Raw genomic sequence first — 24,161 nt, 5'->3', positions numbered from 1 at the left:
GAATACAGACAGGCTTTGTGACTTCAAGAGACATAGGTGTTGCTGTCACAAGAGTGACTTAATGGAAATTTCAATGTCAACAAAAATCTAAACCCAAGTAACTATGGAGGTTCTAGGGATTTCTTTTCCCTTGGGAGGCTAAAGAGAAAGACTGGTTTCTGTAGTTGCCATAATAGCTTGTGAGGGGAGGGGGCTTAGTAGTAGAGAAGTCACATAATATTTAGTCAATAATTGGCTTGATCTTCAGGTGAAATATAACACTATATTATAGAAAGCATTCTCTCCCTAGCCCACAGCTGTTAGCTCAGCTGGTAAGAATATGAATTTGAACACTATTTATGACCGGGAAGCAATGTAGTACACTGTTGAGAAAGCAGGCTAGGAGTCAAAAACAATTGCTTTTGTTCATACCCTAGTTTTACCATTGCTAGCTGCATGACCTTGAGCAAATCACAGAACCTGTGTACTTCACGCCGCAGCAACTGTAAAGGAGGGAAAAGAGCAGCCCCCGCACCACGTGCTGTCGTGTGCACTAAATGAAGTAATGCCTATCGAACACTGAGCCTGCTGCCTCTGAGGAGCAAATGCTGGGGGTGGGGAGGAAGGGAGTGACCGGTGTTTGTGTCATAAACTTTGTAGAACTACTTGGCTCCTTACATTGATAATTTTAATAAAAATTAAATTTAAAAAGTTCCTGGCACAGTGCATGGACATAGTAAGTGCTCAATAAATGGTAGTTTGATAGCTCTGATTACTGCATTCGGATTGGCCTCTGCCTGGGTGTCCTGTGCTTTTGCTACCCGTCCCTTGCCAGAAGAAAACAAAGTTGGATAAAATACCAAGTGACGCAAGTTTTTCTTCTAGCTTCTCCTTCAACCACCTTTAAGCCTTTCACGAAAGGGTCAGCATCTGAGAGCAAAAACTCAAGTCTCATGGTAGTGGGAAGGTCACACTGCCCTCTAGCCCCTCACATAACCAATGAGCCCAGCTACAGACACCAACCACCCGCCTTCTGGTCAAATTCAGGGCCCTCTGAACTGGGCAAATGTTGAACCCAATTCCATTATGGCACCCCAAACTCACGCCTTATTATGATGTTAAACTGACTGGCTACTTTAAAGTAGGTAATAAGATCCACCAGCCATTATATCCTCAGGCCCACACAGCAAAAGATTTGCCTTGTGCAAACCTCCCCCGGTAACCTCTACCATGATTTCTAAACTCTCACCTAAATAGAGGGAAAGCAACTCCTCTATGCCTTAGTCAACAGAGAGAGCAGCAGGTTAGGAGAGAGCTGACTTCCGATGCAATAAAAGCAGACTGACTCCTGCTCTAGCTGCAGATCCAAAACATACTCAAGGGTGGCTGTCAGACAGAGACAGGAAGAGAAGCAGGTGGGAATGTGGGCAGGCAGGGCAGACGGCACTCGGCAGTGGCTGACGCTGGAGGAGCACGATGAACCTCCCCACAAAGATAATAACAAGTTTCTCCTTCTGAACCAGCATTTGGCGGAAGTAATAGCAGTGGCTCAGACCGTAATCCAGTTTAAAGGAGGAGAACATGACATATACCAGCTCCAAACATTTCTTAAAGTAAGGACAAACACAAAATAGGAGCCATAGGCTAAGTAACAAAATAAATGAGTTTGGGATTCTTTTCAGCTCCCCCAGGGTAAATTATTACTCTTTTTTTTGGAGAAAGGAAGCGAAGCATTTGGCCTTCCTCAAGTACAGCCCCTTGGTTTTTGACAGCCATACTCTTATTATCATCTGTCCTGAATCAGACCGTTTGGTGTCTTTTTCCTCTGTAAGGCCTTCTCAGAAAACATTTAGAGATTAAAAAAAATACTGCCAAATAAGGGGGAAAAAAGCATTTAATTTTAACAGGACTTATTTTCTCCTTCCACACTTTTATAAATTGTTTTTTTACTATTCTCACACCGTCCAAACAGAAGCTATCCTGGCCTCCAGGGATGAGTCAGAGAGCTAGAATTCATGGCGAGACCAGCTTGAGTCAACAGAGTGAGCACCTATCCTACTGTGACTCTTTGTCCTCACAGGCTCTTGAGCTAATCACATAAAAAGGGCTCAGTAAAACAGCACCTACCGTTCATCAATACTTGATCTGACTGTTCACATGGGACAGGTCAGCCACAACTGAGCCGACAAGGAGGTCAGCCAATTTCTAACAAAGGCGAGGAGTCAGATTTATGAATATTTGGAGCAGGTCAGCATATACTTACTTTTCTGACTCCCTCTGACAGCTCTCACACAGGGAGGGGCCAGGCCCTCTGGGTTGTGGGATGGAGCTAGAGCTGGCATTCCCACCCAGGGCTTCCCCCCCCGACACGGAGCACAGAGTCCGGAGAGCTTATGGTTATTCAAGTACAGCTGGGGAAGGACTCCCGGGGTGTCCGGTTCCTGGCACTGACATATGTGCCATTATGTTGACATACCATGCAGCCCTCATAGAGCAGGTGCATGAAGCAATCTTTTCATTTCATCCTACCAACCTTAGCAAGTTAAACTGTAACTATGGAGGCAGCAGGAAGCCATATGTGCCTATTATAGCCATGGTCATGGACTTTCAAGAGCATCATATTCTTTCCCAGCCTTAATGGCAGACAGGGAATTTCTTTAGAGTTAAGTCAAATCTATTGTCTACTCTGATCCTTGACACCAGGGCATCAGGTTCTCCTCCCCATAAAGATGGCATCTGGAGTGAACTGAAAACACATGCTCCAACTCTAGAGCCCAGGGGTTTCTTTCATTCTTTCCACTCACTTATAAATAAAAGGGTGCTAATTATTATAAACACCACAAAGTTTCTGCACCCAAGTTCTTATTTTTACTAACCAGGAAAAGAAGTCACTACTTTAAAGACTCAATGAACAAGGTAAGTCTTCAAAAAGAAGATGCCATGAGCAATCTTCAGTTTACATTAGAGCCACTTATCTTATTTCAACCCTGCTGTTTTTCACTCCTTGATGATACTGATCATCAACTCAGTAAATGCTTTCACTCAACATAGCCTTGAGCCCAACAGGAAGATCCAGGGAGAGCCCAGGTTCACCTACTAATAAGACACGTTTTAGTAATGTGGCACCTTGGACTGGAATCCCAGGTCTGCCTCTCAAACAGCTATGTAATATTGAGCAAGTTCCTAAGTCCCTTGGAGCTTTTGTTTTCCTGTCAAAAAAATGAGATGATCCATGTGAAGTCCATGGAAACACATCTGGCACATAGGAAGAGTTAAAATCTAACTGGTATACCTGATCTCATCACTGTATCAATTATACCCTTCAAGTATACCCTTGAGCAGACTCAAGCACGCCTGTCTTTAAAATTAAACAAATCTATATTCTCAAGTCAAACACAAATGTCTAGGATTATGAATAAGCTCTGCTTTAAGATATCCATTTAAGTACAGTCCCAATTCTTGTCAAAGCCATCTGTGATGATTCCATCCACTGCTCCTCCAAGGAAAGCCCTGCAAATGACTGAACCCACCTCTCATTGTCTATCACCCATATCTCCGGACCACACGTCTCTTAACGCATTCTGCCCTCAGCACTTAAACTGTTCACTGTCCTTCCTGTCTTTCCAAATCTATCATTTGAAAAGCCCTTTCCATCAACTCAATCTCTTCTTCCTCTCTGCCCTAACTCTAGTTCACAGCCATACACACAAACTGCACATTTTGACTGTGTTCTTGTCTCTCCAGACTTTTTGACTGAATTGTTCTCTAATTGCTGCGTCCATGTTTCATCTCCCCTACCGTACTGTAAGCTGCTCGCTGATAGGGGCAACTTCTTTTATTTTTCAAGTCTCCCACTGATCAATGTACACTGACCTAAACAGTGCACAGAGTATTAATAAATACTTAGTGATGTTTGTCTACACCCTAACCCTATTCCTAAGGAGCTTTAAGAGGTGGAGCTGACTCAACTTTAACAAGAAATGCTTTCAGAGAAATTGCCAGATGCTCACATAAGTGCATTCTGAATACGAGTCTGCTTAAATTAAGAAACAAGAAGGGGTGCCTGGGTGGTGCAGTTGGTTAAGCAAGCATCTCACTCTTGATTTCGGCTCAGGTCATGATCTCACGGTCTTGATCTCAGGGTCATGAGATGGAGCGCTGCACTGGGCTCCTCATTCAGTGAGGAGTCGACTTGTTCTCCCTCCTCCTCTGCTCCTCCCCCCACCTCTAAAAACAAATAAATAAAATATTAAAAAAAAAAAAAAAAAAGCAAAGAAAGAAACAAGGGAGGCTCCAGTTTGTCTTTGGGACCTAAGTGCCACATTTTCAATGCATTATAGCCAATAGTCTCCTTGAATATCTATCTCCAATAAGAACCTTTTCTGGTTTTTTTTTTTTTTTTTTAAGATTTTATTTATTTATTTGACAGAGAGAGACACAGAGAGAGAGGGAACACAAGCAGGGGGAGTGGGAGAGGGAGAAGCAGGCTTCCCGCCGAGCAGGGAGCCCGATGCGGGGCTCGATCCCAGGACCCTGGGATCATGACCTGAGCCGAAGGCAGACGCTTAATGACTGAGCCACCCAGGCGCCCCTCCTCTGTGGTTCTTGCAAATACTACTTCTAAATGATTCTACAGAGTTCATAAAAAAAAAAAAAAACAACTAGGTAACATACCATGAATTCATCAACCTCAAAAAATCTCAATAGCCTCTAGCCTCACCATAGCACAGTCCTTTAAAAAAAAAAAAAAAAGGAAGGACCTCAACTAAGGCTGGTACGTAATCCTTTCTGACTCTCTGCCAACCCCACCCCAGCTCTCACTCCCAAGGCCAGGGCAATCATCACAGAATTGGCGAGAAGGCATCAGTCCCTAAAGGAACTGCAAACAACTAAGGGGTTCACAACTTAGGAAGATGAGTGCAGTGCCCTGGCCAAGAACACCAGCCATCTCCTAAGACCACAATGACTACTGAGCCAGGCACCTCACAGTTGGGAGAGGGGGCTTCCATTATACAAAGCACTGGAGCAACTGGTCTTGCCTCCTGCAACTCGCATCTTCCCATTAAACTCAACTGCAAATTCCAGTTCTAACAGGACATGCTTACCCTAGGGCTTGGCTCACTTACCACCTAGAACAGTCATACTCTGGATGGTTAAATTTAAGGAGGAGAAATCTGGAGAAACAGGAGCTTAGAGGAAAAGCCTTTTATTGTAGTGTAAAGTCTTAACTCAAATACAGGCAATTTACTGTCTTGCCGATTAACTTCTCTTATATCCTGTACAACTAACGTGACTCCACAGAATCCTTTATAACAACCATCCAAACAACCAAAAAAAAATCAATCCTTTGTTACACCACCAGTGAATGAAGTCTCTCTTACTAGACTGTGTGGAGAAATAGGATTCACATCATCAGGTTTCTTTTCTTAATTTGCCTCTTGATCTGGACCATATATAAAGCACTAGTCAGAAAAAATACCATTCTTACAACAGACAAGCAATTTGTCCCTCAAATAAACATCAGTTTTATTTTTCAAAATTGGAGGGTAAATGCCAACATGACCCAACGGCAGACTTAATGGTTTTAGGATTGTACAGGGGGGATGCTGGGCCTAATACACAGCATTATTCATCAGAGGAGAATGCACAGGAATGCTCACAGGCCCACGCCACACGAAACACCTAGAACAGTGAGCTCTCAGCATCAGGGCTTTACTCAACCAACCCAAACCAACAACCAAGAACCATCATCACCTTAGCAGACTGTGGAAGACACTGTTTAACCAGCTAGCAAGGAGAGAAGCAGGTCAAGAAATGAAACACCCAGAAGAATGTCTCAGAACAATCAGAATATTTAAAATCATGGTGAATTCAACAAACAATTCTCTCACTTACTGCCCCACACATAAAAAGTCAAAATATCACTTGGGCCACTCTGGGTTGTGGGTGAGGAGGCAGATGGGCCATAAGAGACTGAAAATACATCTACAAGAAGACATGCAAACAAGCTAAGTAAAGCAAAAGCCCAACAACAATATTTAGGATAAATAATAGACTTTGTCTTTTTTCCTTGGAAAAAAAAAAAAGCCCCACCCAAAGCCAAAACAAGAACAAAAACAACGAAGTAGGAAGAGATTCCAAAAGCATGTTGTTGTTCTAGGTTTAGTATACATTTACACTGGAAGGAGAGCTGGTGATATTTTGACTTTCTTTTTTTTTTTAAATGCTAAAGGTAAATAACTTTGTTCTTTCAACACCCAAACCAGAGCAGAGAGACAGTAGTAAATTATAAATGTGGATAAAGTAACATCCACAGGACATGAAGACTGGGGGGGGAGGGGAGAAGGGGTAGGTTTTTGTATTGTTGCTGTTGGCAGGAGAGCTAAGCAGTCTTAAAGAACATTCTAGGCTTCTAGGTTTGCCATGAAAGGGTATCACAAAAGTCCCAAGGCCCACCACCTACCCCTTCTCCTCTTCTCCGAGGGCACCTACCTTACTGTAAGTCACTACTGATAAGTTGTTTGCGTGACTGCTGGGGGACAGATTTACAGAGTTCTGTGAGAGTCTATTCTCATCTTGCTCGGTTTGGTCAGGAGCAGGAGCCCATGTGTTTTTGCTGATCGAGTCGAACCCGGAACCCCCAGGGTCTTTTAAGTTGTTTTCATCTGATTGTCGGTTCTTTTGGGGAGAGGCAAACGGGTTGAAGTTTCCTTCTACCTTGCGATGTGGCTGTGTGTTGAACTCCGTTTCAAAAGATGACAGCTGCTGTGTTACTCCTAAAAGTCCACCCACCTCCACACTGAGAATGACCCAGATGACATCTGAAACAAAAAGGCAACTCATGTCAATGACAGGCATACCCTCAAGGTCCAAAGCAGCCACCACCAGAAACCCCAATGTCACCCAAACCATAGGAAGAAACGTCCTTTTATATGCTAATTTTAAAAGCAAGCTGACAAAGTAAAGTAGCCCAGTACATTTGCACTGTATGCATTTCTACATTGTTGGTAATGTCACATTCAAACTCCAGTGCACATTCAGCACAGGTCTATGGTAAGACTCATGAAAGTATTTGTTAAAAGGTTACTAGTTGATTCTGATGCACAGCCATATTTGGAAATCACTGCTCCAGAGAACAATGATCTATAGATAGAAACCTAAAAACTGTTTTCCCGGAATTATAAGCTTTTTGTGGTTTTTGCTTTAGCTTGAATGTATGTAACTTAGAAAACTCAGGGCAGGCATAATTCTGGAGCCAAAAAATACTTATAATTCCTAGAATTGCAACTTATCAAGGACCCCCTTCCCCCCATCTCTTTGAGCAATTTAGAGTAACAACATATTATCCAAACTAGGATAACTGAGAGTAAAGGGGGAAACAATTAATAATGACACCAGGACACATGTGAAAACCAGCACTAACCCTGACTATTAAGGCAAATATCACCTGGATTTTCTTTTCTAATGATCTATGCGATCAAAGGATACCAAAAATTTAGTATGTCCCAGGCTTTCTGAAATAATCCAATTTAACACCACTTTGCCTTTGTCATACAGGGAACCCCCCCCCCCATCTACACTGAAACCATAATAGATTTGTTTTAAAAAGGTACACCGCAGGACTTTTGGTCATAATTCAGTTATTTCCTCAACTGCCGAAGCTAAGGGTTCAAACAGAAGAATAAAGAGACAGTTTCCTTTGATGTTCTGCACCTCAATTTAGAGAACAGTGACATCAACTTTCCTGCTGGAAATCTTTTAAAAAGCACCACTACAGAAAGTCCAAGAAGCTTTTAAGTGTAACCCAGCTGAAACAAATGTGAAAAGTTGTCCCAGGCTCCTAAATAACCGCTGAATGGTTGATAAGAAAAGGCTAATAAATTTCATCAGTTACCTACACAGAAATACAGATAATATTAAGAATAGGAAAAAAACCCAAAAAACCACCAACACTAAAAAGAATAGTGAAAGAAACGGAGGAAAACCCTCTTGGGCCGTGCTTATTCTCAGTTTTCAATCTGGGTTCGATATCTGATGAAGGCCATAAATACTCTATTTGTGTTCAGTGGTTTGGGAACTCCGTTAACAACTTGGTGGCCTGTGAACAGCTAGGAGCCAGAACCCTAGTAAAGTGGAGATGCAGTGACATCTGCTGTTCACTTCTGGAATTAGCAACTCTGCAGCCTCTAGCTGCGCAAGCATGACTCCTAGGAATGGTAATCCATTCCAGACACAACTTTTCATGACGGCAAATGTGAATCCTCATGTGACCTAGTGCCACAGGAGCTCAACCTGTTAACACTGTAAGCCAGGATGTGCAGCACGCCACTTCACTCGGAAATGTGGGACGGTGCCAGGAATACTGGGTCAGAGGACTTTCATTCAAAGCTCTAAGTCAATCTCATAAACCAACATGACCTAGGCCTTAAAGAACAATTGCAGGCAGCTGAGGGAGATTCATTCCATGCTTTTCTAGCCTAGCTTCCTAACCAAAGGCAACATCTCTTCACTCTATTGTTCATTTTCCCCCAATAGATATGCCCTACCTTACAGGATATTAGTTCTTACTTCTTCTCTTTCACCCATCTATTTTCCAAAGTCCTTTTGTAATTCCTGATATGTTTCACATACTCAGTTACAGGTCATACGCTTCCTTCACTTTGCTCAGGAAACTAAATGCTTACGAGAAGAGAAAGGACAGTCTTCAGAAGACTGTTATCAGTATATGAGACTAAAGACATTTTTTGCCCTGGCTTTAAGAACTAAAGCTTCTTTCATACAATTCATTGGGCCTTATCACACGTAAGCAACTGCACTCTCTCACCTTGGCTGTTCTTCTGTACTGCTCACAGATTTTACATAGTAGCTCTAAAGAGGTCATTTAAGAAACCACTGATTTATAAACACCAACAGTGAACACTCCAGTTCTGATTCTCCCAAGTTATTACCATGATGGGTCATTATGAATAGCAAAATATACCCTCTACGGGGTACAATCTAACCCATCTAGGTACTACTGCTAGCCCTCATGTTTCAGAATATGTTCATCCCATGCATAGTGTGCATGAATGAGTATGTTATTTAAGTAAAAAGGGTGATAAAAATGGACCAAATAAGCTTGTTTCAGAGAGGCTGACCATTTCCAATTCTTCCCAGAATGCCTTAATTACTGATATAGGAACTGCCAGCCACATATTTTACTATTTGTGATGATAAAATCATAGCTGTAAGGAATCTTAGGGGTCATCTAATGGAATGGCTGCACTTTCTAGATAAATGATCTGAGGTCTGGAAGTAGAAGTGACAGGCCCAAGATCAGACTTCGAGTTAAAGCCAACTTACATGACGACTGAGAATAGTCAACTCTCAGAATAGCTTTTACAAGGCTGCGTGGGTGGCTCAGTCGGTTAAGCGTCTGCCTTCGGCTCAGGTCATGATCCTATGACCCTGAGATCGAGCCCAGCATGAGGCTCCCTGCTCAGCGGGAAGCCTGCTTCTCCCTCTCCCACTCCCCCTGCTTGTGTTCCCTCTCTCTCTTTTTTTTTTTAAAGATTTTATTTATTTATTTACTTGAGAGAGAGAGAGAGAGAGAGAAACAGCATGAAAGCGGAGAGGGTCAGAGGGAGAAGCAGACTCCCCGCCGAGCAGGGAGCCCGATGCGGGACTCGATCCCAGGACTCCGGGATCATGACCTGAGCCGAAGGCAGTCGCTTAACCGACTGAGCCACCCAGGCGCCCTTGTGTTCCCTCTCTTGCTGTGTTCCTCTCTGTCAAGTAAATAAATAAAATCTTAAAAAAAAAAAAAAAGAATAGCTTTTACAACTCATACTTATTTTTCCTCAACAGGAACTTGGGAACCAAGAACCTAGGGAACTACAGCTATAGTTAAGTCAGTCCCATTTCCCAGGCCATAGTATCTTTACCCACAAACATATAAGATCTTCGGTGCCAATAATAAGAATGGGCCAACAGGATGTCCTAGAAAAGTAGCCAATAAAGTAGAATCAAGTGCCAAGCCTACACATTCAGGGCTTAGTAAGCAAATTGAGAAACTGATTTTTCAGTTTCTGTCTTGCCTTAAGATGTTTTTTAAAAAGCACTGAGCCAGGACTTTGGAACTAAATGGTACTGTAAATAGTTTCATTCAACTCGTCCGTTTTACATATAAAACCTTTAATAAGTACATAACTTTAATAATAAATATAAACTTCCTTTTGTAGAAATGTATAATAAATTACTAAAGAGAGAACATGAACTTTTTATTTCTTAAGTTTAGATTATCAGAAATGCAGAGTAAAAGGAAAATATTTTGGGGCTCTTGGGTGGCTCAGTCAGTTGGGCATCCAACTTTGATCTCAGCTCAGGTCCTGATCTCGGGGTCATGAGTTCAAGCTCCCCATTTAAAAAAAAAAAAAAGAAAAGAAAATATTTTACTTGAAGCCTAACTCCATAATCTTAATGAACTATGCTGATGTACAAAGACATCTCAGATTATGGTAGGAATGTTAAAAAACACTGCATATATCCAAAGGCTAGAATCACAGATCAAATCACATGATAATAAACATGAACAAACATCCATGATTTGTCCACTACAACAGAATTGCTAAAAATCAGTACAATATTCAACTGGTAAATTTGTTTCTTGAGGGGTTATGGGTTATAACCCATGCACAACATGGGTACATGTATACTGGGGTTGAATAAGTAAATGAACAGTGAAATGCTGAGCGCAAGGTTTCTCATTGTTAAAGAAGGATATCACAGATGAGCAAGAAAGGAAGGCATTCTAAAATGAACTCTGTGGTACTGGATTAAAGTCAGAGACATCAGTATCAACTCATGTTTATCTTAATATATATACAGATGAAGAAACACAGAAACAATGATAGATACGTCTGTTTACAGAGGTTAGTATGCATACACACGTTACCCAGCTCTGTCTGCTGAGAAGGCCTAAAGTAATGACAGCCCAGTAGCACCAAACATATCCAGTGCCCAGTGGTTTCTGAATAGCATTCTCTAAAAAAAAAAAAAAAAAAGTTCCTCAGAGAAATGGCTGATTCTGGGGCTAAGACATGGAAAATATAAGATGAGCCTGGAATATCTTTGTAGTATCAGAAAGTAAGAAAGTGTTTAAAAAAAAAAAAAAAGGATAGAGTATGTCATAGGGATAGGAGATACCTGAAAGAGCTCCTTCTGGCCAAAGCCGGAATAATTTGGGCACTAAAATAAATAACCTAGTATTAGATTATAACTCAAAAGTATAAAATAGATATACATGAGTCCATAGTGACATAAATAGATGACTAAATAAATGGGCGAGTAGAGGGGCGTCTGGGTGGCTCAGTTGGTTAAGTGACTGCCTTCGGCTCAGGTCATGATCCCGGAGTCCTGGGATTGAGCCCCGCATTGGGCTCCCGGCTCAGCGGGGAGGCCTGCTTCTCCCTCTGACCCTCTCCCCTCTCATGCTGTTTCTCTCTCGCTCGCTCTCTAATAAATAAATAAATAAAATCCTAAAAAAATAAATAAATGGGCGAGTAGAGACAAATTTCTTTACATAAGAACTGCAAATATATGTAGATATTCCCCCCTTCTAAGAGATGGAGCTTAATTCTATATATCCCCCAACCTATCCTGAGTGTGAGACAGACTTAGTGATTTGCTTCCAAAGAACAGAGCAGGGAAAGAGAATAATAGTAACTTTATAATAGAGAAACTGGCAACCAAAAATTTAATCAAGTGACCAATGTTAATATCATCAGTGATGTTATTTAAATATCAGGTACCCCCTGGTAAGGTACTTCACCTCTGCAGTATTCTTCCCCAAATCTATAAACATCAGTCTAAATTGAGGAAAACATCGGAAAAGCTCAAACTGGGGTACATTATAAAGGATACCCGCCAGTATTCCTCCAAATGGTCATGGATCATGAGAAACAGAAAAGATTGAGAAACTGTCACAGATCAGAGGAGACTGAAAGACAAGACAACTACATGTAATGTGGTGCCAGAGACTGGATTCCGGAAACAGAAAGAGGTCATGAATGGAACAACTGATAAAATCTAAATAAAGTCTGTGCTCACCTCGGCAGCACATACACTAAAATTGGAACGATGCAGAGATTAGCAGGCCCCTGCGCAAGGATGACACACAAATTCATGAAGTGTTCCATATTTAAAAACCAAAAAAAAATCTAAATAAAGTCTGGAGTTAACAGTAATGTGTCAACAGTAACGTGCCAATGTTGATGTCTTCATTCTAACAAGTCGTCCATTCAAACTAGACACATGAGTTCACTCCTATGTGCAACCCCTTCTCAGTACCGCCAGTAAGGGCCAGTTACTAGTCTTCAGAGGGAACAGCAACAACTATACCAATGAGCCATCATCTTGCTGTGCATGTTAGGCTGAAGCTGCCCAATATCTTCCAGAGCACGCATATTGCCTGCACAAACTGCAGACAGAAGTCACTTAAAGAAAGCAATAATCTGCCACATCAGTATGTTCCACTTGGGTCTGGGCTTCCCAAGGGAAAAGGCCAGGGGACTTGAGAAAGCACAACTTTTACAAATTCAGTTTACAAAGACACCTCAAAGTGGTTCAAACTGTGGCTAGGACTGAAATCTTGTAGGCTTCTGATCCCTAAAGCAAACGCCTTGGGCTTGTCCCAAGGAGTTGTGAGACAAGAATGCCACAACACCAGGAGATAAAGCCTGGCTTTAGTCAGCATGCACATGGAAGACTACCATGGAGGTCACATCTAGGTTTGGAGGTGGTGGATTCGAATCCTTCCTAAAGCTCAACGCATCTTCAAACAGGAACCTCATATTTGCCCTGAGGATTAAGAAACAACTTGGATCTGGAGAGGTACGCAGGCTCTAGTCAACTGCTGAGCTACAAGCTGTAGGTTCACATTTCAGTTCCATACGAGGGCTGAGTACATAGTGCCTACATTCTGTGACAGAGGCTTGAAAGGAGAGTTTGAGCACTGCCAGTCTATGGACTGAAACATTCCTAGACAGGAAGCAGTGCAAAGGTCAGTATTATGAGCAAGTCTCAGCATATCTGTGTCTGTCTCTTGGAACTACCAAGGCAGCAGTGTGTGTGTACTACTGGGAAAAGGAGGCACTTCCACCTGTCAGCACTAAACTGCCTAGTCTCAACTTCCAGTCTACATTTCCACATTATTTACTCAACACAGAACTGCCATGAAAATGCCCAAGCACTCAGATACTTTAACTTTGTCTATCAACACACCACCTACCTCAGCATCTAAGGGGGGAAAAGGATAGAGCCAGGCTCCAGTTCATCAGCTGCTCTGAGTGATGGCTGAAGGACTGCCTCTGCTCAAACTCTGTTCCCTACCCATCCTCACTCCCCACCTCACCTTGCCACAAATGCATTAGAGCCTTGTTCCTTGGTTTTAGTATTATTCTCAGGAATTTCCTTTTAAAATGCAAATGCCCCCAAAGGAATATATTAAGCTACCCTAAACTCATCAAATCAACCACTAGGCAAAACTCACAAAAAGGAGAAGAAAAGGGCCTAAGGAAGAGCAGTGAAAGCCTGGATGAGACAAGATGGTGAAGGCCCGGGTGAGGGGCTCAGAACGAAAAGTTGAAATGGCAACAACAAAGAAACTATTCCTACTTCTCAATTTTCGTGAACCATGCCCTATTTAAAAAGTATGAGCTTTTAACCTTAATTTGGGGGTAGGTTGGGGCACTACAGTGATCATTTACCCACTTAATTACTTGCTTCAGTCTTAGGAAACAAGAATCTCTACTTCCCAAATCCAGAAAATCTGTGCCCTTGAACTGAAAGAGTAAAAACATCTAGATCAAAGATGAAAATCAGCTCAGAATGAAAAAGAAAAAAAACCCTACCCTTAACTGGGCTGAAAGGACAGACACTTATAAAGGCAGGTGCAAAAATAAAACATTTCTCCCAAGGTCATGCAGCAGCTACAAAATGCTGTAACAACCCTCTGAGTGACTACTGCTTTCTTACCAATGATGCCCCCAGACCCACTTCTTGTAGCATCGATTACTGAGGATTGTTAATTGTTAAACTGCCCCTGCCTCAAGATAGCACCCGAACCCTAAATAACCCTCCCTTCTAATCCTGCCTCAGAAATAGCAACCAATCCAAAATTGACCCCCCATCTCCCTTAGAGCGTTCTCAGAATCCTTCAACAGGAACCCAAACCTTATGGAGGCTGCCTCCCTCCTCCCTCTTGTTGTGTGGCATTCCACAGTTCCCCTGGACAGCCTGCCCTCACCGTATTACACCAATAAATTCTGGTTGTGTCAGCCTTCAGGCTTGTTTCAGGTGACCTTTGAAACAAGAAGCCTTCCTCTCTTCCCCCTCCCAGCTTCAACTTCTAGATGCAGAGACTCCACCCCTTCCTACTTCCCAGCTGCACACACTGCCCTGCCCTCTCAGGAAGCGGGCCAGCTGGCCCAGCCATCAGCTGATACCACAGGAAAGAGGAAAAAAGAGAGAAGCAATAGCGTCAAGAATAAAGAAAACCCAGGAGCATATGGTGTTCTAGGAGCCTAGTCACAAGTGTTTCAAGGAGGACAGAGTCATCAATTGGGTCCAGTGCAGCTAATAATTCAAGTAAAGTTGAGAAGTGAGAAGAAAGCTTTGGAGGTAGCATCATGTAGGTCACTGGTGTTTTGAAAAGAATAGTTCAGTGGAGTGGTGGGGAAAGAAGCCCTATGGAAAGAATTTAGGAATCCAGAAATCAAGAGGTGGAGACAGCCATTACTGATTCAAAATTTTCCAAGGAGTTTTGCTATGAAGGAGAGCAGTGAAATGGGGAAGAAGCTGGAGGAAATAACAGCATTATATGTTAGAGCAAGAGATTTTTGGAAACTTGAATGTCCATCAGTAGTGACTGGCTAGAAAAATGATAACACATCTACCTAAAGGGATACTGCACAGCCATAAAATGGAATGAAGATTTCTAGAGCGATCTCTAGAATATATTATTAAATGGGGGGTGGGGGAGTAAGATGCAGATCAGTATCTATATAGTTATGATGCTTCTGTGTAAGAAAAGGATCAAATACTGGCTAGTATTTGCAAGACAAAGCAAAACAACACTGTACAGATAAACCATAAATGAATAGATAAAAATGGGTATCTGGCTGAAGGAGGCAGTAATGGGGAGACTCCTCTAAATATATCATTCCTAAATTGTGACTTAGGAATAGTAGAAATGCCTTAGATACTGAAAAAAATAAACAACAAAAAGAAAACAAAAACAGACAAAAAAACCTAGGTCAGAGGAAGACAGTAAGAACTGGAGATAAATTTTGTAGGATGGTGATTGGCATAGGATAGGTGCACAATAAACAGCAAATTATTTATGCACAACTACTTGGCACCATTTAAGTAGTGTTAAAAAACAAACAAAAAGGGACGCCTGGGTGGCTCAGTCGATTAAGTGTCTGCCTTCAGCTCAGGTCATGATCCCAGGGTCCTGGGATCGAGTCCCACATGGGGCTCCTTGCTCAGGGAGCCTGCTTCTCCCTTTGCCTGCTGCTCCCCCTGCTTGTGCTCCCTCTGTCTCTCTCTCTGACAAATAAATAAAATCTTTAAAAAGAAAATGTTTATTGTGTTGCCCTGTTGGAAGTCAGTTAATGTTAAGAGTAAAGTCTGATGATTGGCTGTGTCTAACTATAGCTGAAGGACTGTAACAATAACAGTAAACAAAAAGCAGAAAAGACCTTACCTAGGCAAGTTAACATTTAATGCTGTAATTTAAAAATCAATTACTTTGATAAGATTGGGCATTAACTTGTCAGTAAACACCACCTGTGGTATGGAAGACAACACAACAAAACAGTAACCAGTTTTCAACCATATTACTTTACAGCAGTCTGCTCTGTAGACTACCTACATCAAGATCACGTGGCTTGCATGTGAAAAATACAGATTCCTGGGTCCCTAACTACAATGAACTAAAGTAAGTTTCATATATGAAATCTAAAAGTTTAGAATACCTATAAGAAAGGTATATAACCATTAACTTTCCCTCCTCATTCATTAGTTTCACTGAAAGCAACTAGAGCACCAACTCCTTCCTCTAAAAATTGGCAACTGAAGGTAAAGAATTAAGCATTTAATCTAGCCTTATTATAAAACTGAATTTCAGAATGTCATTGTTGATGACGAAAACTTCTTTTTTTATCCCAGAACTATTCCAGCTAATGTACATGGAAGAAATAATCACTTTGTAACCCCTGATGAAATGATTCAGGCAATAATCATCAGTGAATGAAACCATTAGGCAAAAGGTTGGTTGACAGGGAGGACCTCTGCAATGGAGGGGTCAGGCTATCACTACTTGATCCTTTGATTGCTCTTAGCATCACTAAAGCTCTAACAATTTTCAATAGCCAAAACAATTTTGAAAAAGAAGGAAGCTGCAAGTCTCACAATTCCTAATTTCAAAATTTATTATAGCACTACAGTAAACAAAACAGTGTAGTATTGTTAAAAAGATGTACAGACCAAGAGAAGAGAAGAGAGTTCAGAAGTAAACCCTCACATATATGGTCAAATGATTTCTGACAAAACAGGCAAGGCCATTCAAAGGGGAAAGGACAGTCTTTCCAACAAATGGTGTTGGGAAAACTGAATTTCATATGCAAAATAATGAAGTTGGACACTTACCTCATACCATATACAAAAATTCACTCAAAATGGGATCAAAGACCTAAACATCACAGCCTAAACTATAAAACTCTTAGAAGAAAACAGAGAGAGGAAACTTCATGACATTGGATTTGGAAATCATTTCCTGGATTATGACAAAAAAAGCACAGGCAACCAAAGAAAAAATAAATTGGACTACATCAAAATTAAAACTTTTGTGTATCAAAGGACACAATTAACAGTGAAAAGGCAACCCACAGAATAGAGAAAGTATGTACAAACTGTATATTTCGTAAGGGGTTAATACCCAGAATACATAAAGAACTCCTACCGAAAAAAACCCAAAAACCTGGGGCACCCAGGGGGCTCAGTCAGTTAAGCATCTGCCTTTGGCTCAGGTCATGATCCCAGGGTCCTGGGATGGAGCCCCACATCAAGCTCTCTGCTCAGTGGGGAATTTGTTTCTCCCTCTTCCTCTGCTCCAACACCCACTTGTGCTCTCAATTTCTCTCACAAATAAAATCTTTAAAAAAAAAAAAACCTGATTGAAAAATGACTTGAATAGACAAGCTGAATGGCCAACAAACACATGAAAAGATGCTCAACATCACTAATCATTAGGGATACCATGAGATACCACCTCACACCCATTAGGACAGCTACTATCAAGAAACAGAAAATAACAAGTGTTGGCAAGGATGTGGAGAAATTGGAACTCTTGTGCACTGTTGATGGGAGGGTAAAATGGTACAGTGGCTATGGAAAACAGTATGGCGGTTCCTCAAAAAAATTAAAAATACAACTGTCATATGGTCCAGCAATTCTACTTCTAGGTGATCCCCAAGAGAACAAAGTAGGCTCTCAAAGAAATATTTCTATACTCATGTTCATAGCAGCATTATTCATAATACCAAAAGGTGGAAGCAATCCAAGTGTCCAATGATGTACGAATGCATTCTAAAAGTGTGGTACATACATATAATTGAATATTATTCAACCTTAAAAAGGAAGGAAATTCTGATCCATGCTACAACTTGGATGAACCTTCAGGACATTATGCTAAGTGAAATAAGCCAGTCACACAAGGACAAATACTGTAATACTATATGATACCACTTATATGAGATACCTAGAAGAGTCAAATTCATAGAGACAGAAAGTAGGATGGTGATGTCAAGAGCTGGAGAGAGAAACGAGAAGTTATTATTTCATGGGTACAGAGTTTCAGTTTTGCAAGATAAAAAGAATACTAGAGGTAGATGGTGATGATGGTTGTGTAACAATGTGAATGTACTTAATGCCATTAAATTGTATACTTAAAAATGGTTAGGATGGTAAATTTGGTTATGTGTATTTCACCACAATTAAAACAAACAAACAAGCAAAAAATACCCTGAGGCCCAGTAACTTTAAGTTAGTCCTTCAAGGCCAATCAGTGGCAGAATAAAAAACAAGAACAGAAGTCAGCTCTTTTTAATCCTAATCTAGTGCTTATCTATAACACCATGCAGCACTCCTACCCCTGGTCAGTTGTGAGCGTTCCACCAACCAGGAAATAGAAAATAGTTAACGGAGACAACTATTCGTGGCAGAAAAGATGGAAATATTAACATCCTCATTATTTAAACTTCTACAGCCTACTAATAAAGCATAATCTGAGTGGGTAATAGCACAAGTGCAGAAAATTAAGATAGACTGCAAGTACATTAAAGCAACTTAAAGTACTAATTTAAATTTAAGTGCAACTGGGTTTAAGAATAACGCAGGGAATCAAAACTATAGCTACAGCACATTAATAGCCAAACTTATGCAACTGGCATAAAAATACACAGATTAAACTAACATTTTAACAACCATTTTGGCAGTTACGTTGAAAAGAATTTAAATATAACATTGGATAAAAGGACTTAATATTTAAATATTATCCATTTTATATGCAAATAGGTAGAAAGATGGCTGATGTTCTTATTCTTTCACTACTACTGCTGAATTTCTCAACTAGTCTGACTGGGACACACTTAGAATTTCTTGATATTTATAGTATTTTTATCAAAGGATAATTTAAAATAGAATATTTGAGCAGAAGTACTTCCAAGTAAGAATTTGGTTCATCAGAAAGTCAAATTTTAGACTACCTAATTCAAACTTACATATCTTTAAAAAAAAAAAAAGGCCATTCCTCTTTGTACACATGCTTCGAAGATGAAGTTTAATTTAGGACTCTGATAACTTTCTATGGAGTTACTATGTATATTTTGAATACTTAAAGGCGTAACGAGACATAGGCCCCATTTGTCTTTTTTAGAAATTCAAACCTTATCTTTGACATAAGTATGGGCAAAATGTATAAAACAGCATTACTGATGGTAATTAGTTATTCCTGGTGAAAGCTTTTCTGTCCTAGGGATCTGGTAATACACTACATTAACTCTGTTCTCCCTTCCCCCTCCTCCTAAAAGAGGACAGGCTTTGTTTTTGGCTTCAGAGAAACTGCTGCCAGTCAACACCACCACCCAAGCAGGGCCAATGCAAGAACTAGCAAAACAAAACCCCTCCCCCTCATCGTTCTCTCCAAAGACAATTACATTACAGACATCACATTCACTGACAAGTCAAAGACAGTGACAAAGCAGAACTTCCTAAATGTTTCTTCATTCTCCTCCTCCGTGCATTTTTCACTTTCTCCTTCATTCCTTTGGTCTGACACAACTTGCACAAGCACCCTGTCCTCTTCATTTCCATCGAAGCTTACTAGGCCAAATTATCTTCCTGGCTCAAATCTGGGCACAGAGCTTTGGAGAAATGAATGAGTACTCATCCCTAAACTGAAGTAGGTCTAGCAACATCCACACATGCGAGATCTTAGGGCTCACTCATGACCATCTGGACTTCTCAATCCTACAAAAGAAAAGTCAATCTCACCACTCACTGACATCTGAGGTACACAGCATATACAGATGCCCCTCCTCGGCCCCTTAGTCTGGGCCATGATAGCCTGCTACTCACTCCTCTCTCTTCCACATGACTGCTGGTGTAAATATTCCTCAGAGTACTATCACCTCCAATCCATTTCCCACTCTTTCCCAAACAGAACCCTCACTCATGCCAAACTGCACAAGTCACACTCAACCTAAGTTTATGCTTAATTATCGCAGGCTGGAAATGTGGTGCCTTTTCCCTGCCACCAATCTGAATCTATTTAGTTAAAATACTGCATATTAGGGAAAGCCCTTCCAGACCATTTAACCTAGAAAGTTATTTTTTAATGTTTTTATTGAGAAGTATTTTTTAATAATTTTATTTTTCAAGACTTTATTTTTAGAGCAGGTTTTAGGTTCACAGCAAAACCGAGAAGATGCATGTATACTCTGCCACATACGTACAACCTCCTCCTCTATCAACATCCCACACCAAAGTGATACTTGTTATAATCAATGAACCCACACAGGCACATCATTATGACCCAAGTCCATAGTTCATATTAGGGGTCACTCTTGGTGGTGTACATTCCATGGGTTTTGATATATGCATAATGACATGTATCCACCACTATGGTATCCTTACAGAATAATTTCATCACCTTAAAAATCCTGTGTTCCACCTATTCATCCTTCCCTTCCCCAACCCCGGGCCATCACTGATCTTTTTATTGTCTCCAGTTTTGCCTTTTCCAGAATGTCATATAGTAATCATACAGGATGTAGTCTTTTCAAATCGGCTTCTTTCACTTAGAGATATACATCTGAAGTTTCTCCATGCCTTTTCATGGACTGAAAGCTCATTTCTTTTTAGTGCTGGAAGTATTCCATTGTCTGGATGTACCTCAGTTTATTTACCCATTTACCTACTGATAGACATCTTGATTGCTTCCAAGTTTTTGCAATTACGAATAAAAGAGTTATAACACAGCAGGAGTATTTTAGTTTTATAAGAAACTGCCAAGCTGTCTTCCAAAGTGACTGTACCATCTTGCATTCATGCCCACAATAAATGAGAGTTCCTGTGGCTCCACATCCTCGCCAGAACCTTGGTGTTGTCAATGTTCTGGATTTGGGGCATTCTAATAGGTGGATAGTAGTAACTTGCTTTAATTTAATTTGCAATTCTCTAATGACATGATAATGAACATCTTTTCATATGCTTATTTGCTATCTGTGTATCTTCTTTGGTGCCATGTCTATTTTACATTTAGGTTTATGGTCCATTTTGAGTTAATTTTTATGAAGAATATAAGGTCTGTGTCTAGATTCATTTCTTTGCATGTAGATATCTAGTTGATCCAGCACCATTTGTTGAAAAGACTATCTTTTCTCCATTGTCTTTGCTTATTTAGCAAAGATCAGCTGACTATATTTGTATCCATTTCCGGACTTTCTATTCTTTTCTATTGATCCATTTCTTTATTCTTTCACCAATACCAAATGGTCCTTTTTTTTAAGATTTTATTTATTTATTTGACAGAGAAAGAGAGAGCACAAGTAGGCAGAAAGGCAGGGAGAGGGAGAGGGAGAAGCAGGCTCTCCAGTGAGCAGGGAGCCCGATGTGGGGCTCGATCCCAGGACTCTGGGATCATGACCTGAGCCGAAGGCAGCTGCTTAACTGACTGAGCCACCCAGGGCCCCCCAAATGGTCTTGATCACTATAGCTTTATATAAGTCTTGAAGTCAGGGAGTGTCATTTCTCCACCTTTCTCTTTCTCAAATATGAGTTGGCTACTCTGGGTCTTTTGCATCTTCATATAAAATTTAGAATCAGTTGATACCCACACAAAAACTTGCTGGAGTTTTGACTGGGAATGTGTTGAATCTATAGATCAAGCTGGAAAGAACCGGATCTTGGCAATATTGTCTTCCTACTCGTGAACATAGAAAACCTCTCTACTTACTTAATTCTTTGATTTCTTTCATCAGAGTTGTGTTGTTTTCCCCATATAAATCTTGTTCACATTGTGATAGATTTATACTTAGGTATTTCATTTTGGGCGGATGCTAACATAATTAGTAATGTGCTTTTAATTTCAAATTCAAGTTGTTCATTGGTAGTATGCAGGAAAGTGGTTGACTTCCACATATTAACTTTGTATCTTGCAACCTTGCTTATTAATTAGTTCCAGTAGTATTTGTCATTTTTTTCAGATTATCTACATAATCATGTCATCTACAAAAAAGTAGTTTTAGCTCTTCCTTCCCAACCTATATACCTTATTTCTTTTAATTGTCTTATTCTATTAGCTAGAACTTCCAGTATGACGCTGAAAAGCAGTGGCCTTTTCCTTGCCTTATTTCTGATCTTAGAGGGAAAGTTTCTAATTTCTCACCATCATGAGGTTAGCTGAAGGTTTTTTATAGATATTCTTTATCAAGTAGAGGAAATTCCCCTCTACTCAGTTTTCCCATAGTTTAACCATGAATGGGTGCTGGATTTTGACAAATGGTTTTCCTGGATCTACTGACGAGAACATGTCATTTTTCTTCTTAGCCTATTGAGGTGATGGATTACATTCATTTATTTTTGATTGGTGAACCAGTCTTGTATATCTGGTATAAATTCCTCTTATCATAGTATGTGTAATTATTTTTATACATTGTTGGATTGGGTTTGTTATTATTTTGTTAAAAATATTAGCATCTAGGGGCACCGGGTGACTCAGTCAGTTAAGCATCTGCCTTCCACTCAGGTCACCATCTCAGGGTCCTGATATCAAGTCCCACATCGGGCTCCCTGCTCAGCATGGAGTCTGCTTCTCTCTCTGCCCCTGCCCCTCCGCTCCTGCTCTCTCTCTGTCAAATAAATAAAATCTTAAAAAAAAAAAAAAAAAAAAAAGAATATTAGCATCTTTGTTCATGAAATATAACAGTCTGTGGTTTTCTTTTCTTGTAATACCTTTGTCTGGTTTTGGTATTAGAATAATGCTGGTCTCATAGAATGAGTTAGGAAGTATTCCCTCTGCTTTTGTCTTCTGCAAGAGATTCTAGAAAAGTAGTATAATTTCTTTAAGTGTTTGGTAGAATTCCCAGTAAACCCATTTGAGCCTGGTGCTTTCTGTTTTGTAAGGTTTATTGCTGATTCAATTTCTTTAATAGATAAAAGCATATTCATATTTTCTATTTCTTTCTGTGTAAGCTTTGGCAGATTGTATCTTTCGAGGAACTGGTCCATTACATCTAAGCACAGAGTTGCTCATAATATGTCTTTATTATCCTTTTAACATCCATGGGATCTGTAGTAATATTCCTTCTTTCATTTCTTATTTTATTTTATTTATTTATTTTTAATTTATTTATTTGACAGAGACAGAGATAGCGAGAACAGGAACACAAGCAGGAGGAGTGGGAGAGGGAGAAGCAGGCTTCCTACCAAGTAGGGAGCCCGACGCGGGGCTCGATCCCAGGACCCTGGGATCATGACCTGAGCCGAAGATAGACGCTTAACGACTGAGCCACCCAGGCGCCCCTCATTTCTTATTTTAGTGATTTGTGTCTTCTCCTTTTTTTTCTTAGCCTGTCTAGAGGCTTACTGATTTTTTAAAAAAGATTTTATTTATTTGACAGAGAGAGAACACAAGCAGGAAGAGCAGGAGAGGGAGAAGCAGGCTCCCCAATGAGCAGGGAGCCCAACTGCAGGCTTGATCCCAGGACTCTGGGATCATGACCTGAGCTGAAGGGCAGACATTTAACCGACTGAGCCACCCAGGCGCCCCAGAGGCTTATTGATTTAATTGATCTTTCAAAGAACCAGTTTTTGGTTTTGCCAATTTTCTCTATTGATTTTCTCTTTGCAATTTCATTGATTTCTGCTCTAATTTTTATTATTTTTCTTCTTCTGTTTACTTTGGATTTAATTTGCTCTTCTTTTTCTAGTTTCTTAAGGTAGAAGCTTAGATTATAGATTTTAGGCCTTTCTTCACATTAAGCTGAATATTCTTCTGCCTTGGGTACTCCACACAAATGTTCAACACCTTCCTGATTTTAGGACCTAGAATCTTTGACTCCACCATCAAGATCCCACTAGAACTCCAAAAAAAAACCAGATCACTAGGATATCTGAGGTGACAAAAGCCTTAAGGAACCTTTACTAAGAAGTTAATACAAAACAAGTTAACAGTTGAAGAGTAATTACTGCACAAGATTTCACAATATAGTCAGATCTTTTAATAATAACAAAAATGCTAAAATAATAATAGCATCTAACACTTAATCAGCGCTTATCATGCCAGTTGCTGTTCTGTAAACTTTTACATGCATTAACTCCTCTAATTCCCTCAAAATTGTATGAAGTAGGTACTGTTTTCCTTATTTTATAGATTAAAAAAACCTGGAGTCACTGAAAGATAAAATAATTTCCTAAAGATCACATTGTTAATTACTATTAACTAAAAGTCAAACCCAGATGATATGATTTCAGAGCTCATGCTACTACTCTATTGTCCTATTTTACTAAAAAAAATAATAATAATAATAATGAATTTAACTATAAGTGAGCCAAATAAGTATGGTTTATTCATTCTTAGC

At 40.2% G+C, this 24,161-nt stretch overlaps 1 protein-coding gene and 1 non-coding gene across 3 annotated transcripts in view; one reads left to right on the top strand and one right to left on the bottom strand.

Moving 5' to 3' along the window:
• ILRUN (inflammation and lipid regulator with UBA-like and NBR1-like domains) overlaps positions 1-24,161 on the bottom strand; it is a 92,218-nt gene that overhangs the window by 13,545 nt on the left and 54,512 nt on the right. For both annotated transcript variants that reach the window (XM_021684657.1, XM_044917405.1), the window contains exon 4: positions 6,472-6,800. In XM_021684657.1, coding sequence (XP_021540332.1) covers positions 6,472-6,800 — 329 coding nt within the window. The remainder of the gene's footprint in view (positions 1-6,471; positions 6,801-24,161) is intronic.
• LOC123325589 lies at positions 12,059-12,161 on the top strand. The gene has a single exon (XR_006540525.1). It is a non-coding gene; the product is annotated as a U6 spliceosomal RNA (small nuclear RNA).

This window comes from Neomonachus schauinslandi, chromosome 8 (assembly GCF_002201575.2).
Source record: "Neomonachus schauinslandi chromosome 8, ASM220157v2, whole genome shotgun sequence".
Lineage (NCBI taxonomy): Eukaryota > Metazoa > Chordata > Mammalia > Carnivora > Phocidae > Neomonachus > Neomonachus schauinslandi.
Note: the sequence above shows the minus strand (reverse complement) of the source record. Positions and strands in the feature narration are given on the sequence as shown.